The 19752-nt window shown below is 54.1% G+C and overlaps 1 protein-coding gene across 1 annotated transcript; it reads left to right on the top strand.

Moving 5' to 3' along the window:
• Nucleotides 1-866: 866 nt before the first annotated feature.
• STRIP1 (striatin interacting protein 1) lies at nucleotides 867-17998 on the top strand. Its single transcript, XM_026484605.4, has 21 exons — nucleotides 867-1083; nucleotides 3486-3555; nucleotides 4354-4428; nucleotides 4853-4987; nucleotides 5080-5200; nucleotides 5467-5535; nucleotides 6480-6586; nucleotides 6700-6827; nucleotides 7955-8137; nucleotides 8509-8726; nucleotides 9917-9982; nucleotides 10103-10166; nucleotides 11181-11252; nucleotides 11699-11773; nucleotides 11964-12061; nucleotides 13304-13430; nucleotides 13627-13727; nucleotides 14448-14514; nucleotides 14994-15098; nucleotides 15684-15888; nucleotides 17032-17998. Exons 1-21 carry the CDS (start codon nucleotides 904-906, stop codon nucleotides 17277-17279), a joined length of 2514 nt encoding a protein of 837 aa, XP_026340390.1. The 5' UTR covers nucleotides 867-903; the 3' UTR covers nucleotides 17280-17998.
• The last annotated feature ends 1754 nt before the right edge of the window (nucleotides 17999-19752 follow it).

Here is a 19752-nt window from a genome sequence, read left to right as displayed (position 1 = left end):
GAATAAAATTCAAAAATTTTTTCATGCTCTGCATTTATGTGGCAGCTGCATTATCCGGCCCTCACCTCCCCCTATTCTTCCCCTGGCTCACTCACCTGCCACGCCAACCTCAGATCTCTCTGCTTCAGTTGCTCCATGACTCTTTGCATGATTCTCATTCCTTCAGAACTCATTTAAAATCGTACTCTCAGGCTTGCCTCCCCTGGACATCCGACCTAACATAGCCATGCGTCCCATCACCACTACCACTTCCTAACCCCTTACACTTCCTTTTGTTCTTCGCAACACTTATTTCTCTAATACTGTATTTGCGTGCTCATCGTTCATCATGTCCCTCTCCCTCTCTGTACTATGTTAGGTACCATTAGCACCGAAACTTGTTATGCTCCCCATTCTATCGCATTGCCTGGAAGCACAGAGACATTTATTGTTTGTTGAATGAATGATGAATGCATGCTTGTCACAACTCTAATTGTTTTATTGATTTATTCATTTGTTTAGCACATCTCCCCCACGTGAGTGTAAACTCCGTGAAGACTGCTATCGTGCCCATTTTGTTCACTGTCATATCCCCTAAGCTTTGAACAGAGCTGTAACAGTGACAAGGGCAAAGCTACTGAAAGCAAGATGGGGGCAACTAAACTGACCTAAGGAGCTATGGGAGTACTCACAGGTAAAACTGCACCTAAACAAGTACTGAAAAGGGGTGAAAACCAAAAGCGCAGAGAAAGGTTAAGAGTCCCGGCGCAGGGAATCTCGCGAGGTGTTGGGTAGCCAAGATGGCTTCCAGCACTTGCCGCCACACCTAATATGGCGACCAGGGACCGTTCCTGGGGGAAATCACGCGAGAGTTACATCACGGGTACAGTCCGTGAATTGAGCCGGGGGTGTGGAGCAGCCAAGATGGAGCCGGCAGCCGGCGGTCCTGGCCCGCTGATCATGAACAACAAACAGCCCCAGCCACCACCACCTCCGCCACCGGCAACCGCGCAGCCTCCGCCCGGAGCCCCGCGAGCCGGCGGGGGCCTCCTGCCCGGGGGCAAAGCCCGGGAGTTCAACCGCAACCAGCGCAAAGACTCGGAGGTCAGGAGCTTCGGGGGGCGAGTATAGCACTGGGCGGTTGGCGGCGGGGGACCCGGGCCCGGGGCCGCTTTCGGGTTCCAGCTGTGCTTCCCGGAGGGTTGGACAGGGACCGGTGGGAGAGTTGTCATTTTACAGCGAAAGGAGCAGGGAGCAAGGCTGGCATCCCCGGGGCCGGGGGGTGTGAAGCCGGGGTCGCATCCCCGAGCTCCGCCGTTCGCCAGAATCTCCCTGGGCCGGCAACTCCTCGTTTGCTTCTCTGGAGCCGGGGCTGAGGGTGCGGCCTTCAGGCCCCAGACCCTGGGAAGCCACCCCTCGCCCCAGTTCGGGGGTGAGGAGTCAGTGGTCTGCGCGCGCTCCAGGGGGCGGGCGGCTGCACCCGGACCCCTAATCATCTCTGTCCGCTGGTCCTGTGGGCTCCGCAGCGTGCAGTGGGCGTCGTGTGTGGGCCGGGAAGGGAGCTGGAAGCCGGACGGAGCTAATTATCACTAATAGTACTACGCGCCCGGAGATTTTGAGAGTAGGAGGGGGTAACATTCCCTATTCAGTCTGACCTTAGCTATTTACAGGTCCAGGCCGTAGTTTGACAGTGCCTAGTGCGCCTGATGCCGAACTGTTAACGATCACAAATACACATTGTAAACAGGCATTAGGGCTCAGCATTCCCTTTCTTGCTAGTGGGCTGTTCCTCCGGTTCCGGAGACACCATAGTCTGAAGCTGACTAGTCACCTCACCCCGAGTTAAAGAATTCCTCCCACTCCCTCCCAATGTAGATTTCATGAATGAAGACACACACGTCGCAGCATTTTAGGGCTTCTTAATCAGTACGTTCCCAGAGTATTTACTGTGAGGTCTCCTTCACCAGAGATAACTCAGAGGCTGATCAGCAGTGAGGCGCTTATTAACGAGAGGGAATTCCTCCTTGTCCAGGCTCACGATACCAGGTCATACCAAAGGCTGATGATAAGTGAGATCAGTTCTGCTCCAGCTTTTGTATTTTGTTGGCAAGTGCAAACCTCTGGTAAAACGTGTCAACATTTGGCAAGTCCAAAACAGAGGTACTCTAAGCTCGAGGTGAATTATTTGAAAAAGCAATGAAGTTGACTTTTTAGGAGCCTTTGCCTGGTGGGGTGATGGAGGATTATGAAAGTGGTGGGGGTGACCCCGCCTTCATCAAGAGAGGAGTTACAGTTTAAAAACAGTTTAAAAATTTCCTAGGTGGCTTTGAAAGATCAAAGAAATACCCTTTGATGCCTTTAAATTTCTCCTTCTACCCTTTCATTTCCATATAGACTCAACACATGGAAAGCCAGCCAGTGAACACATTTAAGCTGAGAGAGCTGTTTCAGTTTATTTTCTTAGAGATGCCGGTGCTGCGCTCGGCATTTTGGGGGCATAGCTGGACTCAGTAGTCTGGGAACTTGACCAATGCCTGGAGGACAGGGAGGCCATCACTTGATGAGAGCCCACTGTGCACTACATAATTCTGATTAGTCCTTAAAAACCTTCAAGATAGATTTTTGTCATCCCCGTTCCATAAATGAAGGAACTGGAGCTCAGTAACTTGTGGAAGTGTACACTCTGTTGCCTCTGACAGAGTAGAGTTCTTCATGTTTTTCAGTGTCTGTGGGTTTGTTTTGTCATTTTGTGGGTGGTCTTTGTCTTCCCAAGTGGCTTGTGATTAAGCCTGAGGCCTTACCTACTTTGTCACCTCTTCTCTTTTCCCAGCACAAGGCTTTCAAGATGGTGTGTTCTCGGCGGTCACCTATCGCCAGCAATGAAAAGATTCTCTTTGTCACATTCTCCCCTGTGTGTGGGAGGGAAACCATTCTGTTAGGCTGCAGCCTTCTCTGTCTGTCAGTTCTTACTGAAATTTGAGAGAAGGGCAGGAAAGCTCAGAGTGTCAATACTCATTTTGTCCTGAGCAGTTGGCCTGCTACTAGCCAGAAAGAAGCGAGGCTTCCGGAATCTTAGCACCATGTGGAAGGGGTCATTCACTGCAGAGAATACATAGAAGCTCTGTGTTCATTTATCTAACAAGAATTTGTGTGAGTATAAACTCTTCATTCATTCAGGCTAGGTAGTGTGCTGGGCCTTGTGAAGTACTGGTGAGCAGAGTGGACAGAGTTCTCCCTCTCGGGGAACTTGCAGTGTCGTGGAGAGGCAGACGCTAAACAGTCACATGCTGGTATATAACTAGAAGTTGTGCTCTTAAGGAAAAGTGGAAGGTGCTCTGCAAGGGCTGAAGAGGGAGACCTGAGCTAGCCCCGGAGACAGAATGTGATAAAACCCCAGCAAAGTGGAGGTGGTGGTGTCTTGTAACACAGCGGCATCTCTGGACACATATGTATTTCCTCCTTTTGGAAAACACTCTTTTTGCATTACTGTCTCCTTTTTTCCACAGGGCTATTCCGAGTCGCCAGATCTCGAGTTTGAGTATGCTGACACAGACAAGTGGGCTGCAGAGCTCTCGGGTAAAGCACGGACCTTCTTATTATTTGGGGGTGTTTTATTTTTTTCCTGAGTTGGTCTTTGATAAAATTAACATAGAATGTCATTTTGGAGTTTGTTTTTTCCTCTGGTTAGCTAGTGACAATATATATACATATGTATCATTTGTATAAACATATATATATGTATATATAATATATAAAAACATGTTAATTATGGGATTCAAGCTCTGTGTATCTCATGACTTTGGCTTTTCCTTTACTTTGGCGAAGCACCTCTGCTGTGTGGTCAGCTCAGTTGGCTGTGGGCCAATCGCAGAAGGTGATGCTTCTTGGCCGTGCACTGTCTGCCTGACAGTGGTCTCTCCTAGAGCAGTAGGTCATGCATGAGGCATGCCCAAGTGTGCCTGCCTCTGTGCACATCTGTGGCTGCCACCGCTACTCACATGTAACGTGAGGCTAGCCTGAGCTGCTTCTCAGGCCTCTGTAGTACAGGTCCCAGTTAGAGGTCACGGCCACTCGAGAGACACATGTTCATGGTGGCCGTCCGCCTCGCATGGCGTCGTGGGATTGATGTGCACCGGACTGGAAATGCCTGGGGTGATGTGTAACTGGCATTCTGATTATCTGCTGCAAGGGGAGTCAGTACTCTGCATCGTGCACGTCAGAGCACTAAGACTCCCTTAGTAACTGGGTAGTCCAGGAGTCACTGTGACTCAGGGACAGAGTGGGGCCTAGAGGCAAATGCCTTATATTCTCTGTTCCGTATGAGACCTGCTATGGAACGTGGACATGGAGCTGATGAGACTTTGTTCTTGACAGAACTTTACAGCTACACGGAAGGGCCAGAATTCCTGATGAATCGAAAATGCTTTGAGGAGGACTTCCGGATCCATGGTGAGATGATTCCCCGCACTTCTTGATTCCTTTGACCCTGCATTTTGAGAGCTGCAGGGTTTCTCTTAGTCATCTAAGTGACTTGAGTCATCCTGGACTGGCCCAAGAAACCTGCTGAACCATGACGGTTCCAGGCCACATGTGACCTTTAGGGTGGGCTTGCTGGTGCTCTGGTGGTGGCTTTTCAGAGTGTGAGTACTGGGAGGGAAAAGCTTTATGTGATTGAACTCGCATCAAAAATAGCAGTGTTTCAGTCTAGAAATCCGCAGAGCAGCAGCGTGACCTTCCACCTTACCTACAGAGTAACTTCTCTTTCTAAGTTTTCTGGTCTTGGGGTAGTCTTTGAATTTGGTGAGTTAACATCGTGTTCATTCCATCGTGAGGATTTTCTGGGCTCAAGTATCACTGGTCTCTTGCCCCGCAGTAACAGACAAGAAATGGACCGAGCTGGATACCAACCAGCACCGTACCCATGCCATGAGGCTCCTGGATGGCTTGGAAGTCACTGCCAGGGAGAAAAGACTCAAGGTGGCTCGAGCAATCCTCTACGTTGCCCAAGGTACTGAGCGGGCCCCGGGACCTCTGACGCTGACCAGTGACGTCCAGTCGGACACTGGGAGGGACTCAGTGAGCCGTGCGCTGGGTTTGCAGGCACCTTCGGAGAGTGCAGCTCGGAGGCAGAGGTGCAGTCCTGGATGCGCTACAACATCTTTCTGCTCCTGGAGGTGGGCACGTTCAATGCTTTGGTGGAGCTTCTGAACATGGAGATAGAGTGAGTTCTTCTGAGGCGCTGGAGCCGGGGAGGGGAGGCAGGGGGGAGGGGACAGAGCTGGCAGAACTGAGTGGTTTCGAGCAGGGTGAACGGGCCAAGTGGGGCTGACGGTGTGGTCCCAGGCTCTGTGCTGACCAGTGAGGTTGAACTGTGGCCGCAGGCGAAGCACTTAGAGCATTTTATCCCGCCCCTTGGGCGGCCCTTGTCAGGGCCACGCCTCGTCTTCCTTCCTGGAGGAAGGCCTGACTCCCAGATCTCTCCTGCAGCAACAGTGCAGCCTGCAGCAGCGCGGTGAGGAAGCCGGCCATCTCCCTGGCCGACAGCACAGACCTGAGGTGAGGCAGGCCGGCCTGGGCTCCCCGAGAGTGAGATCAGAGCCGGGCGCGGGAGGGCGTCTTCGGGGCCTTCGCTGTGTGTACGCTCCTTCTGTGCATGCCGACCTCCGTGTTTCCCGAGTCTGCCCTGCGGGGGGCTCTCCCTCAGTGGGACTCTGGGCCGAGACCCTGCAGGAAATCTAGGGCGAAGCCACGTAAGAGAGCCACAGTGACGTGCGGCTCCTGCCCACACTGCTGCTGGCAGCTTGGTGGGGTGGCGCTTTGTGTTTGGTGAGACACACGACCGGCTCCTTGGGCTCCACCCCCTGGTGCACAGCTTGACCCCCGTCTCCTTCATGATGTTCTGTGGCCGCACGGGAAGTAATAGCAGCTGCTGAACAATGAGGTCGCCCTCCCATTTTTGTGAGGCTTAGCGTCTGTCTCTGTGCGTTTGGGAGTTTTGAGACCGGGTGTTCGTGGTGTTCCCCCCGTGGTTGGGTCCCTGGGCACTGCCCGCAGGCTCCTGATTTCCACCCCGTCACGGTCGCACTTGCTTGTTCTCGCCGTCACCCTGCGCTGCTTCATCTGACCTGGCACCTACTTCTGCAGCTCAGCCCACCTCTGAGCTCGTCTTGCTCCAGGAGGCTTAGGGCCAGAAGGGCTCTGGGCCATTCTTGTTCATGTTACCCCGTTCAGCAGCCGTTGGGGAAGCACCTGCCTTGATAAGCACTTAGCTTGACGCTGGAATGCAAAGCAGAGTAAGAGCTGCTCATGCCCTTGACAACAGAGGACAAGAAAGGGCACGCCAAGGGCGCTCTGTGGGACTGCCGGTTTTCTCTGCGTCCCAGCCCTCTGCCACCAGCTAGCCTTCGTGCCCTTTCCTCACGTTAGCTGGACCGTGGAGAAGCCAGGACGCTCCCTTGCTTCCCTGTTCTGCACCATTACGGGCCGGCTCTCGTTCCCAGGGTCCTGCTTAACATCATGTCCCTGATCGTGGAGACTGTTCACCAGGAGTGTGAGGGCGATAAGGCTGAGTGGAGGACCATGCGGCAGACCTTCAGGGCTGAGCTGGGTAGGGCCCTGGGGATCCTGGGGTGTTGAGGCCCTGCCCGGAAGCTGAGGCTGCTGGCCTTTGGGAGGGTCCTGTTCCTGCTGGTGGTCCTGATCCCTTTGTGTTGCCTCTAGGTTCCCCCCTGTACAACAATGAACCATTTGCCATCATGCTGTTTGGGATGGTGACTAAATTTTGCAGCGGCCACGCCCCTCACTTCCCCATGAAGAAAGTTCTCTTGCTGCTCTGGAAGACAGTGTTGGTGAGCACCTCCTTGAAGGGGAGCTGCTAGGGGCCAGGGCAGGAGGGAGACTTTTCACTGTATACCCTTTTAAACGTTGAGTTATGTGAAAAACTATATATAAATTAATATATAACTTAACGATAAACTTCGGTTTAAAACAAAACAAAACAGCACCTTTGCCTCACTCTAGCCCAAGAGGACTTGGCCCTGGGGTCAGAATGGGCTGTGGCTGCCTGACTCCTGCAAGCTGCTTCTCTAGGCGTAAAACTCCCTTCTCCCCAGACGAGCTGCTTCTGAACCTGGAGTGTGTGAAGTGGTAGGAGGCAGAAGTAGAGCTGGTGTGAGGGGCCCCTCAGTCAGAGGTCACTTGAAGGAAGCAAGTGCCGTCTTCCTCAGGGGGTGGTGTAGAGCCTGCTTCTGGCTGGGGAAGGAATGCCAGCACCCTTGGCTTGGGGGCCGTTGTCAGCAACCAAGCCCAGCGCCCTTCCCACCTGGAGCAGTGACTGGAGCCGAGAGTGGAGCTGCAGGTGGGACCCCCCCCACCCCCGCGCGCCTCCCTGGGGCTCACCTCCTCCTTCCAGAGCAGGCCAACTCTGCGGAGCCAGGCTCAGGGAGTTTAGAGTGGTGTGCACATTTTATTTTGGTTAGCCGTCCTCTGGTTCCTCACGAAGCCTCCCTAAAGCCAGAGACGAAAGAGACGAAAGCTGAATGCCACTGGGGTTTTGGCTTCTCAGGGCATGTTGATAGGAAGCTTTTTCTTTTTCTTTTTCTTTTTCTTTTTCTTTTTCTTTTTCTTTTTTGAGTATCTAACAGCATATCCCCAGTCTGAAAGACTGGCATGTACAGCCTTTGAAGCATGAGTCTCACAGACTGTTCTAGGAACCTGAAGGGGTGGGCTCTCCCGTCTGCCTTCTTGACGGGAAGAGTGTATCATGCGTACAGAGCTTAAGCGTTTCCACTAGCTCGGTCAGCCTGCATGTCTCCTTCCCTTGGTCTGTTTTCTCTGCTCCCACGTTGGTGTCACTGGATCCTCGTGTGAGTGGGTTTAGTCCCTTATTCGGGGATTGGTGTGGGTCGCGGTGTCAGGGCTTAGGGACCCACTCGTGGAGGTGTTGAGCGCGGCGCACCCCTTGTCCACGATGCAGTGCACACTGGGCGGCTTCGAGGAGCTGCAGGGCATGAAGGCCGAGAAGCGCACCATCCTGGGCCTCCCCCCGCTGCCTGAGGACAGCATCAAGGTGGTCCGCAACATGAGGGCTGCCTCTCCGCCGGCGTCGGCCTCGGACCTGATTGAGCAGCAGCAGAAGCGGGGCCGTCGGGAGCACAAGGTGAGGGCGACGGATGTCCCCGCTGAGTCCCGAGGGTCTCAAGGTGCTCAGCACGTGGCAGCATGATCCCTGGGTGAGCGGGGCTGTTGGAAATCATTGCTGAGCAGCTAGTCCAAATGAAGGCCTCTGGGCCAGGGACACTGTGTCTCTAGCCCGGGGTCCAGTTTATGTGGGTACCTACAGCATGGCACTTTCGAGGCACTGGGGCAAGAAAGGCTCTGTCGTTTGGGCCCAGCCTTGACTTCCTCTCAGGTTTTTCCCCTGCCCTCGGGTCCGCCTACCACCTTTCTGTGTTACAGCCTCTCTAGCCTCCTTGCCCTTAATGGTTGCTTGGTTGGCACTTGTCTGATTTCCCGTCCCTCTGTTTTCAGGCGCTGATAAAACAGGACAACTTGGATGCCTTCAACGAGCGGGATCCCTACAAGGCTGATGACTCTCGAGAAGAGGAAGAGGAGAATGACGACGACAACAGTCTGGAGGGGGAGACCTTCCCCCTTGAGCGGGATGAAGTGATGCCTCCCCCATTACAGCACCCTCAGACCGACAGGCTCACCTGCCCGAAGGGGCTTCCGTGGGCTCCCAAGGTCAGGTGAGGCTCAGACGTCTGGCACACTCCTGGCTCCTAAAACCGGAGGCGTTCCGTCCCTGGGCCTGGCACCTGGCCTGAGTCACCACAGGAGCTCCTCTTCAGGGCCAGGCTGACTTCGGCTCTGGGATGAAGCTCTCTTAGAGTACCCTGTGTTGGCCCAGAGGTCTCAGGGCGCTGGCCTTGCTCAGAGAGACCCCGTGGATGGCTCTTGAGTCAGTTATATGAGTTAGCTCTTGGTCAGCCATACTAATGAGGGGACTAGGGAAGAATGAAAACCAGGACATTCAACCGAACCCATCTCCACTCACCCTGGGGTTGTATGTGGTTTTTAAGAGAGAATTAAAGATGAAGGAAGAGTTTTTAGAATTGTAATTATGGTGTTTGATACATGTGTGCATGAATCAATGGGTGGGAAGCTACCTGGGTATATAGAAAGGATACCTGTTTGAAAAGGCACCAACTAGGGGCGCCTGGGGGGCTCAGTTGGTGAAGCATCTGCCTGCGGCTCAGGTCATGATCCCAGAGTCCTGGGATCGAGCCCAGCATCGGGCTCCCTGCTCAGTGGGGAGTCTGCTTTTCTCGGTGTCTGTCACCTAGCTTGTGCTCGCTCGCTCTCTCTCTTTCAAATGGATAAATAAAATCTTTAAAAAGAGAGAGAGAGAGGAGGCACCAACTTAAGAAATAGGTGGACATATGAAAGGATACAGAAATCAGTTTTTAGATCTGAAACCCCAGTTTTCAGTGATCTGTGGTGGCCATACAAAACTAGTCATCAGAAAACGCAGGATGTGCTGATTGTTTAAGCCAGGGACTCGGGACGCATATGAAAATATCCGTAGTTGGTAGCTCTGGTTGTTGTAATAACTTTAAATATTTGAGAAATTCTTTTGACAAACAAACTTGTTAGCTGAATAAAGTGTGCTTTTCGGTTTGACGTAGCACCTTAATTGGACAGGTAAACTAGTTACACATGGTGTATTTTCAGGTTATTGATCCAACAACATTATAAAGGACATTAAAGCAGTCTGAAGAGTTCAGTTCATTAGTTCGTTCTGTCTTTTTTTTTTTCCCCCTAAAAAAAACAATGGTGGGAGACCCTTTCTTCTGGCTTCACAATTTCTGGGCATTCTATGTTTTATTGACCATGACACCTTGAAATAATATTTAATAAAAAACTCCTTCTTTGGCAGAGAGAAAGACATTGAGATGTTCCTCGAGTCCAGCCGCAGCAAGTTTATAGGTTACACTCTAGGCAGGTGAGTGTGATCTGGCTTCCTTTTGAAGAAGGGTGACGGGAGTTCATTCTCCTGGCCTTTGTTTGGGGATCGAGGTGAATCGATGTCTAGGCTTAACACAGGGCTTTCTTTATTCTCCAGTGACACGAACACAGTGGTGGGGCTGCCCCGGCCAATCCACGAAAGCATCAAGACTCTGAAACAGGTAGGTGGCTTCGGGTGAGCTTTTGACCTACTTTGGTCCCAGGTGAGTAAAGTGAGAGCAGCCCATTGGGAATAACCTTTTAAGACTGTTGTCTGCCTGAAGGAACCTGGGGCGGAGGCCTGGGTAGACCACGGTGATACCCTTTATTACAGCTCTTTGTCAGTTCTACTTAGTCTAGCTGCGTTTTTGTTGGGGACTTCACTGGGAATTTGTTAAAGATAGTACTTGATAGTTGGAGTTTTCAAGGGCCTGAAAAATAGCCCTCCCTTTTCCTAGTCCAAGTTCTAAGGCAGTTGAGATGGAGGCGTAGGCAGATGGAGATCGAAACATCAGCTTTATTGCTGATAGAGCAAGTGGACAGTGAGGCGTAAGAACACGGCAACGAGGTACACCCTAATGCTTCACTTCCAGAATGAGGCAGACTTGCCTACCCAGGGCCAGGCAGTGCTGCATCCCTGCTAAGTCTGGTTGAGGAGCAGAAGGGAACGTAGGCTTTCTTTTTTTCCGAAGAGAAAAGAGAAGAGGGTTGGGCTCAGGAAGTCCTGTTCCTCCCCCCGATACTTGGCAGTCAGGGAAGGGAGGAGTGAGTGTGTGGAAAGGGGCAGGGGAGAGCAGGGAGGAGGTGTCTTCCCTGACAACGTGTCAGGAGTCGAACTGTTGATATGTTTTTGAAATGTATTTTTGAGGTTTATAGTGTAAGTGGGCTAAGTGGGCCCTGGGCTGCTAGGATTTTCTGAATCCTTGATGCCCCCTCTACTGGTTTTTCCTGTCTCTCTAGTTATCTGAAAGCCCCTTCTTTCCTTCGTTTTCTCCTAATCTGCTAAGTGCTTTTTAGACTGGGTTTAAGAAATACGTGCCCACTTAGAAAAATCTTTCAGGATTCGAGTTTGGGATCTTTGTGGTGACTTAGCCCTCTTTGAGAAGATTGTGTTTGAAGAAAATCGAGTGGGGTCTTTGCCAGGGTAGGGGGGCTTTGGCCAGAGCATGAGAGGCGTTTCTCTGCTCTCCCTGCAGCACAAGTACACGTCGATTGCAGAGGTCCAGGCACAGATGGAGGAGGAGTACCTTCGCTCGCCTCTCTCCGGGGTGAGTCTGACACCTTCTCGAGCCGCCAGACCCCCGGCCGTTCCCAGGCACTGCCCTGGGCCCAGACCGCAGAGTTGCCCCAGGCCCTGCCCTCCAGGCTCCCAGTCTCACTCTGCCTGCAGGGGTGGCGTGTGTCTAGTGTGAGGGTCATACTCCCGGCTCCACCACTCATTGGGTGGCCACCTAGGCAAGTGCCTGCATCCCGCCATGCTTTAGTTTCCTCGCCTGTAGGATGGGAAGAAGAACAGGACCTTCTTCCCAGGGTTGTAGTAAGGACTGAGTCGTCACAGGTAAAAGGCCTCACGCGTTGTAGTATTCAAGGTTTGCTGTCGTTTCCAACGTCATGTACATCGCTACTCATGTACAGAGGCTCCTCTGGCCACCTAGCGAGCTGGCTCAGACCAGTCCGGACTGGGGTTTTTTATTTGTACCTGTTGTGTCCAAAGGGAGAAGAGGAAGTGGAGCAAGTACCTGCAGAAACCCTCTACCAAGGCTTGCTGCCCAGCCTGCCTCAGTACATGGTGAGTGCGCCTGCTTTTGGGGGGTCGCCGCCGCCTCGGGCGTGCTCTGGGTCTGGGACCCCCTTGGTGGCCCTCCCCACCACACTGGCCTTGAAAGCAGGCCCTGCCAGTGGCCTCCAGCCCCTCCTGCCGCCCGCCTGAGTTCCTCCGGGAGGACCGCCTCTCAGGGCTTGGGTCTCCTTCCGCCCAGATTGCGCTGCTCAAGATCCTGCTGGCTGCAGCCCCCACCTCAAAGGCCAAAACGGACTCAATCAACATCCTAGCAGATGTCCTGCCTGAGGAGATGCCGTGAGTAGTGCGCCCGTGAACGGAGCAGGTCAGGGGCCGCAGGGGAGAGGGGAAAGGGAAGTGTTTTGCTCTCGGTCCTGGTCTTGCCAGGTTGTTTCTCCCTTTGGCTCAGTTTCTCTGTAGGTTAAGTGTAGGGTATTCCTGGCTCAGAAGAAAGACACTGTATCGAATTAAATATGTAGTTTTACTGGTTGGGAAAGTGGCTTCGTGTGGATTCATCAGCCTGGATTCGGATGTAGACTGTGCTGCTGAGTGAACTGGGGAGAAGCCATTTCCCTTTCTGTAAAATGAAGCAGGCTGTGTTCGATGTTTCCTGAAACCGTCCCTCGAAAGCTGTGTGATCAGGACATCCAGGACGTGTAGCTTTGGCTTCTGGACACTCTACCAGCCAGCCGCTGAACCTGAGCTGGGGGTGGATTCTTTCCTGTCCACTGGTGATTTGGCATGGAGAATATTTGTGGATATCTCAGGGCGATAGTGAAATCCTTAGGGGTTCTTTTTCCCTGGGGTACTGACTTCATCACTTCGATATGAGAGTACACACCGAGATCATTTTCTGCCTTGAGAATGACCTGGGCCTTGATCTGACCTCCCACCGGCCTGCCAGTGCCACCCAGCTCTGAGCCCAGCTCCCTAGGGGCTGGGACCCTTGAGTCTGGCAGTGACAGCCAGGTGTGGGAGGAGGCGGGGATTGGCTAACACTAAAGGGAGTGTCCCAGAACACTAGGCCATCTTGATGATCTTGGAAGAAGGGTTCCCCAGTCACGTACTAGCTCTCCCCTTACAGAGATTTACAGTGAGGAGCCCTGAATTAAGAAACCAGTTCAACTCAATGCTTCTTCAATTTATCTGACTCCAAAGCCCCTTTTTCGCCATAGTATGAAACATCTCAATGTACTGGTATTCCACAGAATACACTTTGAGGGACCCAAGTTCCTCCCGAGTTCCTCCTACCCAAGTTGGTAGCAAAAGCTTAGGAAGAACTTGAAAAGGAGAAGTTCATTTTGTGAGGAAATCAGGGAAACAGGCTAAGAATGTGGTTGGGGCCTCACAAGAAATAAACTGTGCTGAGCTGGGTGGCCTGCGAGGCGGGTGGGAGGAGGCCCGGGCTGGATCTCTGGATGTCCGTGGGGGTGGAGGTGGGGGTGCCCAGGGAAGGCTCCGGACTCCCGTCTCTCCGGCGAGCACCTAGAAAGGCCGTGCCGTGCGCGCTGGTGGCTCACCGGGAAATTGTGTTTCCAGCACCACGGTGTTGCAGAGCATGAAGCTGGGGGTGGATGTGAACCGCCACAAAGAGGTCATTGTTAAGGCCATTTCTGCTGTCCTGCTGTTGCTGCTCAAGCATTTTAAGTTGAACCACGTCTACCAGGTACCTGTTCACTGGGCCAGGGCCTCAGACAGTGCTGCTTCTCCAGCCCCGGAGACCTGAGGCCTTGACCTTCCAAACCCCCTTGAGCTCTGCATGAATGTTTTAAGACACAGTCCTCCAACCAAGGCCTGTTCTCATTGGGGGGAAGCGGGTGAGGTCCTAAAGGGCAGGTTTAACTTTTTTCTGTTGGTTTCAGTTTGAATACATGGCCCAGCACCTGGTGTTTGCCAACTGCATCCCTTTGATCCTAAAGTTCTTCAATCAAAACATCATGTCCTACATCACCGCCAAGAACAGGTGATAAGGATGAGGGGGCAGGAAGGGGTGGGTATGGCCTGATGGCAGGGCTCCCGGCGGGCCTCTCCTCCTGAGCCCGTTCAGCCCCTACAAGCCAGCGCTCTGCCAGGCCTCAGGACACAAAGATGAAGGAGACACGGTCCCTGCTGTGGAGCATGCCAGTGTGTCCAGTCTGAGTCTAGCTACTCTAGTGACAGGTGACTCGGCCTGTGCCTGGGTGGGAGGGTTCTCATCCTGGGCTCTAGCACTGTCCTCACTGTTCGGTGCCTTTTTGAGGAGACTGGCCGGGCCTCCTGCTCTCTGAGGGGCTCTGCCATGTGCACTGTTAAGCCCCATCTGCTCTTACCCCTGCCCCCCTCGCCTGGGGCCAACTGTATTTGATGGAGCACCGAGGGTGAGCTCCCGGCCGGACACTGTCTCCACTAGTGGCTTGAGGTACATTAATTGCCTTGAGAAATCTTCCCTCCGGCCCCAGGCTCATTGCTGTGGGGAAAGCAGTGTTTCTGGACTTTACAAGATGGCCGGCTGGTCTCTGGCCACGGAGGGACCTTATGAGTTCTCTGGTAGCGGGGATTTCATCCTCCTGTTGCTGGGGGAGCAAGGGGGGTGCAGACAAGGCAGAGTCCTGCTTCCACTCCCCAACACGTGAGGGAGGAAGGCCGGGAGCCAGCTGCCAGCCTTTGCTCAGGGTGGGCACCCCCCTTCTCTTGCTCCCGGCAGCATTTCTGTCCTGGATTACCCCCACTGCGTGGTGCATGAGCTGCCGGAGCTGACCGCCGAGAGTCTGGTGAGTGGCTCTGTGCTTCCCCAGCCGTTCCTTTGGCGTGAGGGCTGGTGGTGGAGGGCCTGCCTCCCCTGACACGGGGATAGAGGTGTTCACTGTTGAGTGCTGGCTTTTAAAGCACTGAAAAGGCATAGAAAGGCCAGAGGAGGGAGCTTGGAGTAGTGCGTCGGGAGCGTGGTCTTCAGGGGCTGCTGACCCAGAGCTCACCTGGTCGAGTGGCTTCCCTCTCCCACACTGGATCTCTGTGGGGCACAGCTCTGAGGGAGCCTGGGTGCGGGTGCCCCAGGTGTGGGGGCTAAGGGCACAGTCCCCAAAATCATGCTGTACATTTCCTGCAGAAAAATTCTAGGGAGCTCCCCTACCCTTGCCAAGCTCTAGGCCGAGGAGAGGCCCGGCAGCTCTGAGAGAGGCGTGAGGGCCGGGTCACTGCTGAGCACCCTACAGCTGTGAGGGTTATAACTGTGCCCTGGTTCTTCCTGCAGGAGGCAGGTGACAATAACCAGTTCTGCTGGAGGAACCTCTTTTCTTGTATCAATTTGCTTCGGATCTTAAACAAGCTGACAAAATGGAAGCATTCGAGGACCATGGTGAGCTGGCGCAGTCAGCGGGCACACACTTGGAAGTCACGGCGGAGGGCCACACCCCGTGCTGTCCCCTCCCAGGGCGTCCCCGGGGCGGGCTTGCTGCTGCCCCTACACCCTTCTCACCAGACTCGCCTGTAGCCACAACCTTGGATTTAATGGCTTGTTCCTGGTTCCTTGCTGAGTTGCACTGAAAGCTGCAAGAGGCTCAGTCCTGCCCTGAAGCCTGTAGACACTTAGAGGAGGGATTTTTCTGTGTGCTCTTTATCTCCAGTGGTAACACAGCCAGGATTCTGGGAGGCTCCCTTAACCCTGAGTCTGAGGATGCCTTTGGGGTGGGGAGGTCTGTGAATCCTTGGACATCTTACATAACGTGCCCGTAGGAATGCTCGCGGTGGGCAAGTTCACGGCTTCCCTCCGATTTCACGATGACCCGCGGTTTTAGCGGTGGGAGCCCCTGCCCCGGAAACCCCTGTCGGGGAGACGGAGATGGTCGATGCCCCTGCCTGTAGCCCCAGAGGGGGTGGGCAGCACGGTGGTCGCGCGGGCGCCCATCGCTGCCTCAGCACGGTCCCCTCGCGGCCCCCCCAGATGCTGGTGGTGTTCAAGTCGGCCCCCATCCTGAAGCGGGCCCTGAAGGTGAAGCAGGCCATGCTGCAGCTGTACGTGCTGAAGCTGCTGAAGGTGCAGACCAAGTACCTGGGGCGCCAGTGGCGCAAGAGCAACATGAAGACCATGTCGGCCATCTACCAGAAGGTGCGCCATCGGCTCAACGACGACTGGGCGTACGGCAACGGTAAGGCTCTGGCGCGAAGCCGACGGGGCGCCTTTCCCTCCGAGGAGCCCGCAGAGTCCAGGTCCTGCTTCTGTCGCATCCGGGTAGGAGCTCCAGGAGGGACTTCGAGGAACTGCCTGGGGTTGGCGCATGTTGTCACCCCCTATTCTTCTGTCCCCTGAAGGAGTTCTTTTTTCCAGAAACTGTCACAAGACACTTACTTGCCCGTCTTTTCTCTCCCCACTACCACTGCCTCAGTTCTGACCACTGAAGTTCTCACAGCCCTGATGGCTTCCTTGCCCCCCTTTTCTTCCCCTCTATCAATGCCTCAAACTGAGCCCCAGTGATCTTTTTAAAAAGCAGATCTTGTGGTGCTGAGTCCCTGAGTAAAATCCTTCATTAGCTTCTGATTTCCCTGAGAATTTGAGCCAAACTCTTAAGCAAGGCGTGTGAGGCTGGCCCCGAGTGCCTTCCCCTCCTGTGTAATCTGATCCAGCTTCCCTTCAGCTCAGCCTCCCTCACACACAGGGGTCTTGGCCCATTAGCTCTGTGTCCCCCACGTTTCTGGCTCCTGGCAGCACGCCTCCCTCGTACCTGTCACTGTTCAGTATCTGCATGTGTTCTTCCCCGCTGGGCGGCTGCCTCGGCCTCCAGGCGGGGCGGGCTCTTCCTGGGCTTTCCTGAGCGCTCTGCCGGGCCGTTCCGGGTCCTAGCCCACAGCCCCACGGCCAGGTGACCACATCAGCACCCCAGTGCCCTGTGAATTGTGTGGGGCCAGAGTGACCCCCTGTCGCTGGTCAGGGAACTGAGAGAATGATCAAATGAGGGGATCTGCACCTTCCTGCCATCCATCCCAGAGAACCAGGGAGAATGTGACTTTCAGAGAAGCATGTTGGGCCTGTGGCTCTGCCTCGCTGGGTCCCTCCAAACTGCAGTGTGGCCTCTTTCTCTGTCGATCTGGCCTCTCTCTTTTTACCTGATTTTCCTTTGTATCGAAGTAAAAAAGTCCTGTCAGTCTTCCTGAGGGTGGGGCTCGGAGGTCTCCTGCCTGCTCTGAGCTGACAGCATTTCAAGCCAGGGTCAGCCTGGCCCGGCGCTTCAGTGAACCAGAGGGAGCTGCCACGAGGGCTCGGCCCGTAAACATGTCTTCCTGCTTTGTCCCAGATCTTGATGCCCGGCCTTGGGACTTCCAGGCAGAGGAATGTGCCCTCCGTGCCAATATCGAGCGCTTCAACGCCCGGCGGTACGACCGGGCCCACAGCAACCCGGACTTCCTGCCTGTGGACAACTGCCTGCAGAGTGTCCTGGGCCAGCGGGTGGACCTCCCTGAGGACTTCCAGATGAACTATGACCTCTGGTTAGAAAGGGAGGTCTTCTCCAAGCCCATTTCGTGGGAGGAGCTGCTGCAGTGAGGCTCCTGGGCAGGGGACTGACAAGGAAAGAGGGGGTGACCTGGAGGTGCCCCAGGGGCTGTCCTCTCCGTGGCTGCAGTGCTCCCACCTCCCTCCAGGTGGCAGCACAGCCCCACTGTGCCCTCCCTAGGCTGCGCTGGGCTGGGGGCCGGGGCAGATTTGGCCCCTTGCTGATTCTCCGAGTCCTGCTCTGAGCGCAGTCCGCTCTGTGCTTGGGATCCTCTCTTCCTCCACTTCTCCCCACCCTCTTCTCTTGGACATGGTTGGTTGCAGCTCATTTCTCTTTCGGCCTGAGGCTGGGAAAAGCTGGGGTGGGCTGGGAAGCCACTGCATCTGAATTGCAGGGGTCACGCTGACTCTTCCCGAGACACACAAATCCTTGGCGTGTCAGCCTGCCAAGGAGGAGAGCTTAGGATGAGGGCCGGGGCCAGAGAGTCGGAATCTTGGTTTTGCTTTGAGGGGTTTCTGATGTCATTCTGGCCTCCTGCTAAGTTTTGTCCGGAAGCAGTTGCAGAGGCTCCATCAGCTGCCTCAGTGCTTTGATTTTGGACAGGGGTAGGGTAGGAGGAGAAGCTTCCCTTAGCCAGAGGTGCCATTTTTCCTATTGGTTTGCGAGGGTCTGTAAATACTTATATATAAATCTCTGTATTCTCTTGTGTCATGGTGGGGTTTTTAACGTGTTTGTGTATTCTGTTTACATTAAAAGGAAGCAAAACCAATCCCCATTGCCGTGTCTGCAGGAAATAAGGCCCCTGAATATCTCTCAGGTCTGGAAAGTGGCTTTTCCTGCCAGCATTGCTGGATCAGCCACCTGTTCCCTGCCAGGCTGCCTGCCTTTCCCACCTGAGGGAGAGAAGCGGGGAGTTGGCACTTATCCAGAGTGTTTTTCCCCCACATCAATCTGGGCTTGCTTCAGCCGTGCTCCAGGGCCCCGGGTTGCTGGGGTGACAAGTTGTCCTGTGTCCCTGGGTTTGATGTAATTGCAGTAGAAGCCCCGGCATCTCTGGATCACACTCCCTCCACCAAACCGGTTTCAGTGCTAGGGAGGGAGGGGCCGGGTCCTAGAGGGGTTGGCTGCTCTGGGCCGTCGCAAGGGTAGATGGTTGGGACTGAGGAAAGCTCTGTGCCCAGAGCCTGGGGAAGCAGTCAGCTTCACAGTGGGAAGGAGTGTGTTGGGGGGCCTGGGAGCCCACGTTGCTGGGGAAGAGGCAAGGAGACTCTCTGTGGTAGGTTTCAGTTTGAGGCCTCCGGGAGCCTGCACCTGGCCTTCAGATCCCTGGACACCTCTGCTTCCACCTAGTTCCATCTTGAGGCTGTGTTTCTGATGCTGGTGATATGACAGGACTCTTCTCTTTTCAGAATTACATGAAGGTCCCTTATCTTACCTGTAGGCCATATGTATGGGGTCTTAAGGCTCTGAGGGGTCTTGACTTAAAAAGGAAATGTACTCTGGGGAAAATCTCCCTTCTGTTGGTTCAGTGCCTGCCTGGCCTGGGTCTTAGCTGGGCTTCCAGGATAAGCCTGCATGTTTCGGAGCAGCAGGGGCGAAGCCAGCACTCTGCTTCGTAAGTCCCACAGCCTCTGAGGCGGGAAGTCCGTGTGACTGAGTTTTTGCCCCCCGGTAACTTGCAGCAGACAAGGGAATCTGACATGACTTGCGTGTGTGTGATGGATGTTCTACTGGTCCTTGCCAGGACCAATAGGAAGTATGTATCTTGAGCTTTCAGTTTGGGTAAGATAGATTTTCACGTTCATCGTCCACCAGGTAGCCTGGCTCACTGAACTAGCTTGTCTGAGGTTTTTGCTTCCTTCCCCTTTTTTTGATTTCCCCAATCTCTTCTGAAGTTTCCCTTAACTGGAGGTGCCATTTTTTCCTCTTGGTTTGCAAAAGTCTGTAAATACCTATATATCTAATTTATGTATAAGTTTGTGCAAAAAAAGAACGCAGAATATCAAAGCTGCAGCTCCGTGAAGCCTGAGTGGGCAGGGACGCCCTGCATCTGTGGGCCCACAGGCTGGCCCAGGAGAGGAAGAGGCTCATCCCGGCCACACAGTAGGCCAGTGGGAGACTGGCCATTGAGATCCAGGCTTTTGGACAAAAATGTCTTTTGGAGCAAGTGGCCACCCCATCTCTGTGGTTTTCTTTCTCATCTGGGTCCTGAGATGGGCAGGGCACGTGAAGGCCCTTTGTAAATGGTTGAGTTATACACAGTGTTGATTATTGCTAACCAGGGCTCCTTCCAGCCACCGAGGGATGGGTTACCTGCTGGCCGTATCACCTGAGGGGACTGGGCCTTGTTAATCGAAAGCGTAACCACTTACTGGGTGCCACGTAGGTAGGTACCAGGCCCGGTACCGATGCTTCTCGGAAGCTCATTTTCCACACAGGAGCCCCAAACGTTCCGTGCTGACCACATGCCAGCCACTGCTCCGAGCGCTTCGTGTAGACTATCTTCTTGCTTATCATCACCCT

The sequence above is a fragment of the Ursus arctos genome, unplaced genomic scaffold (assembly GCF_023065955.2).
Source record: "Ursus arctos isolate Adak ecotype North America unplaced genomic scaffold, UrsArc2.0 scaffold_12, whole genome shotgun sequence".
In the NCBI taxonomy this organism is placed as follows: Eukaryota; Metazoa; Chordata; class Mammalia; order Carnivora; family Ursidae; genus Ursus; species Ursus arctos.
The sequence above is the reverse complement of the archived record's forward strand: the minus strand, read 5'-3'. Positions and strand labels throughout refer to the sequence as shown.

Coding starts and splice junctions, on each gene's coding strand:
- STRIP1 (XM_026484605.4), top strand. CDS start 904: ATGGAGCCGGCAGCCGGCGGTCCTGGCCCGCTGATCATGAACAACAAA. Junction 8,138..8,508: donor GGGGCCGTCGGGAGCACAAG/GTGAGGGCGACG, acceptor CTCTGTTTTCAG/GCGCTGATAAAACAGGACAA. Junction 15,099..15,683: donor GGAAGCATTCGAGGACCATG/GTGAGCTGGCGC, acceptor CGGCCCCCCCAG/ATGCTGGTGGTGTTCAAGTC.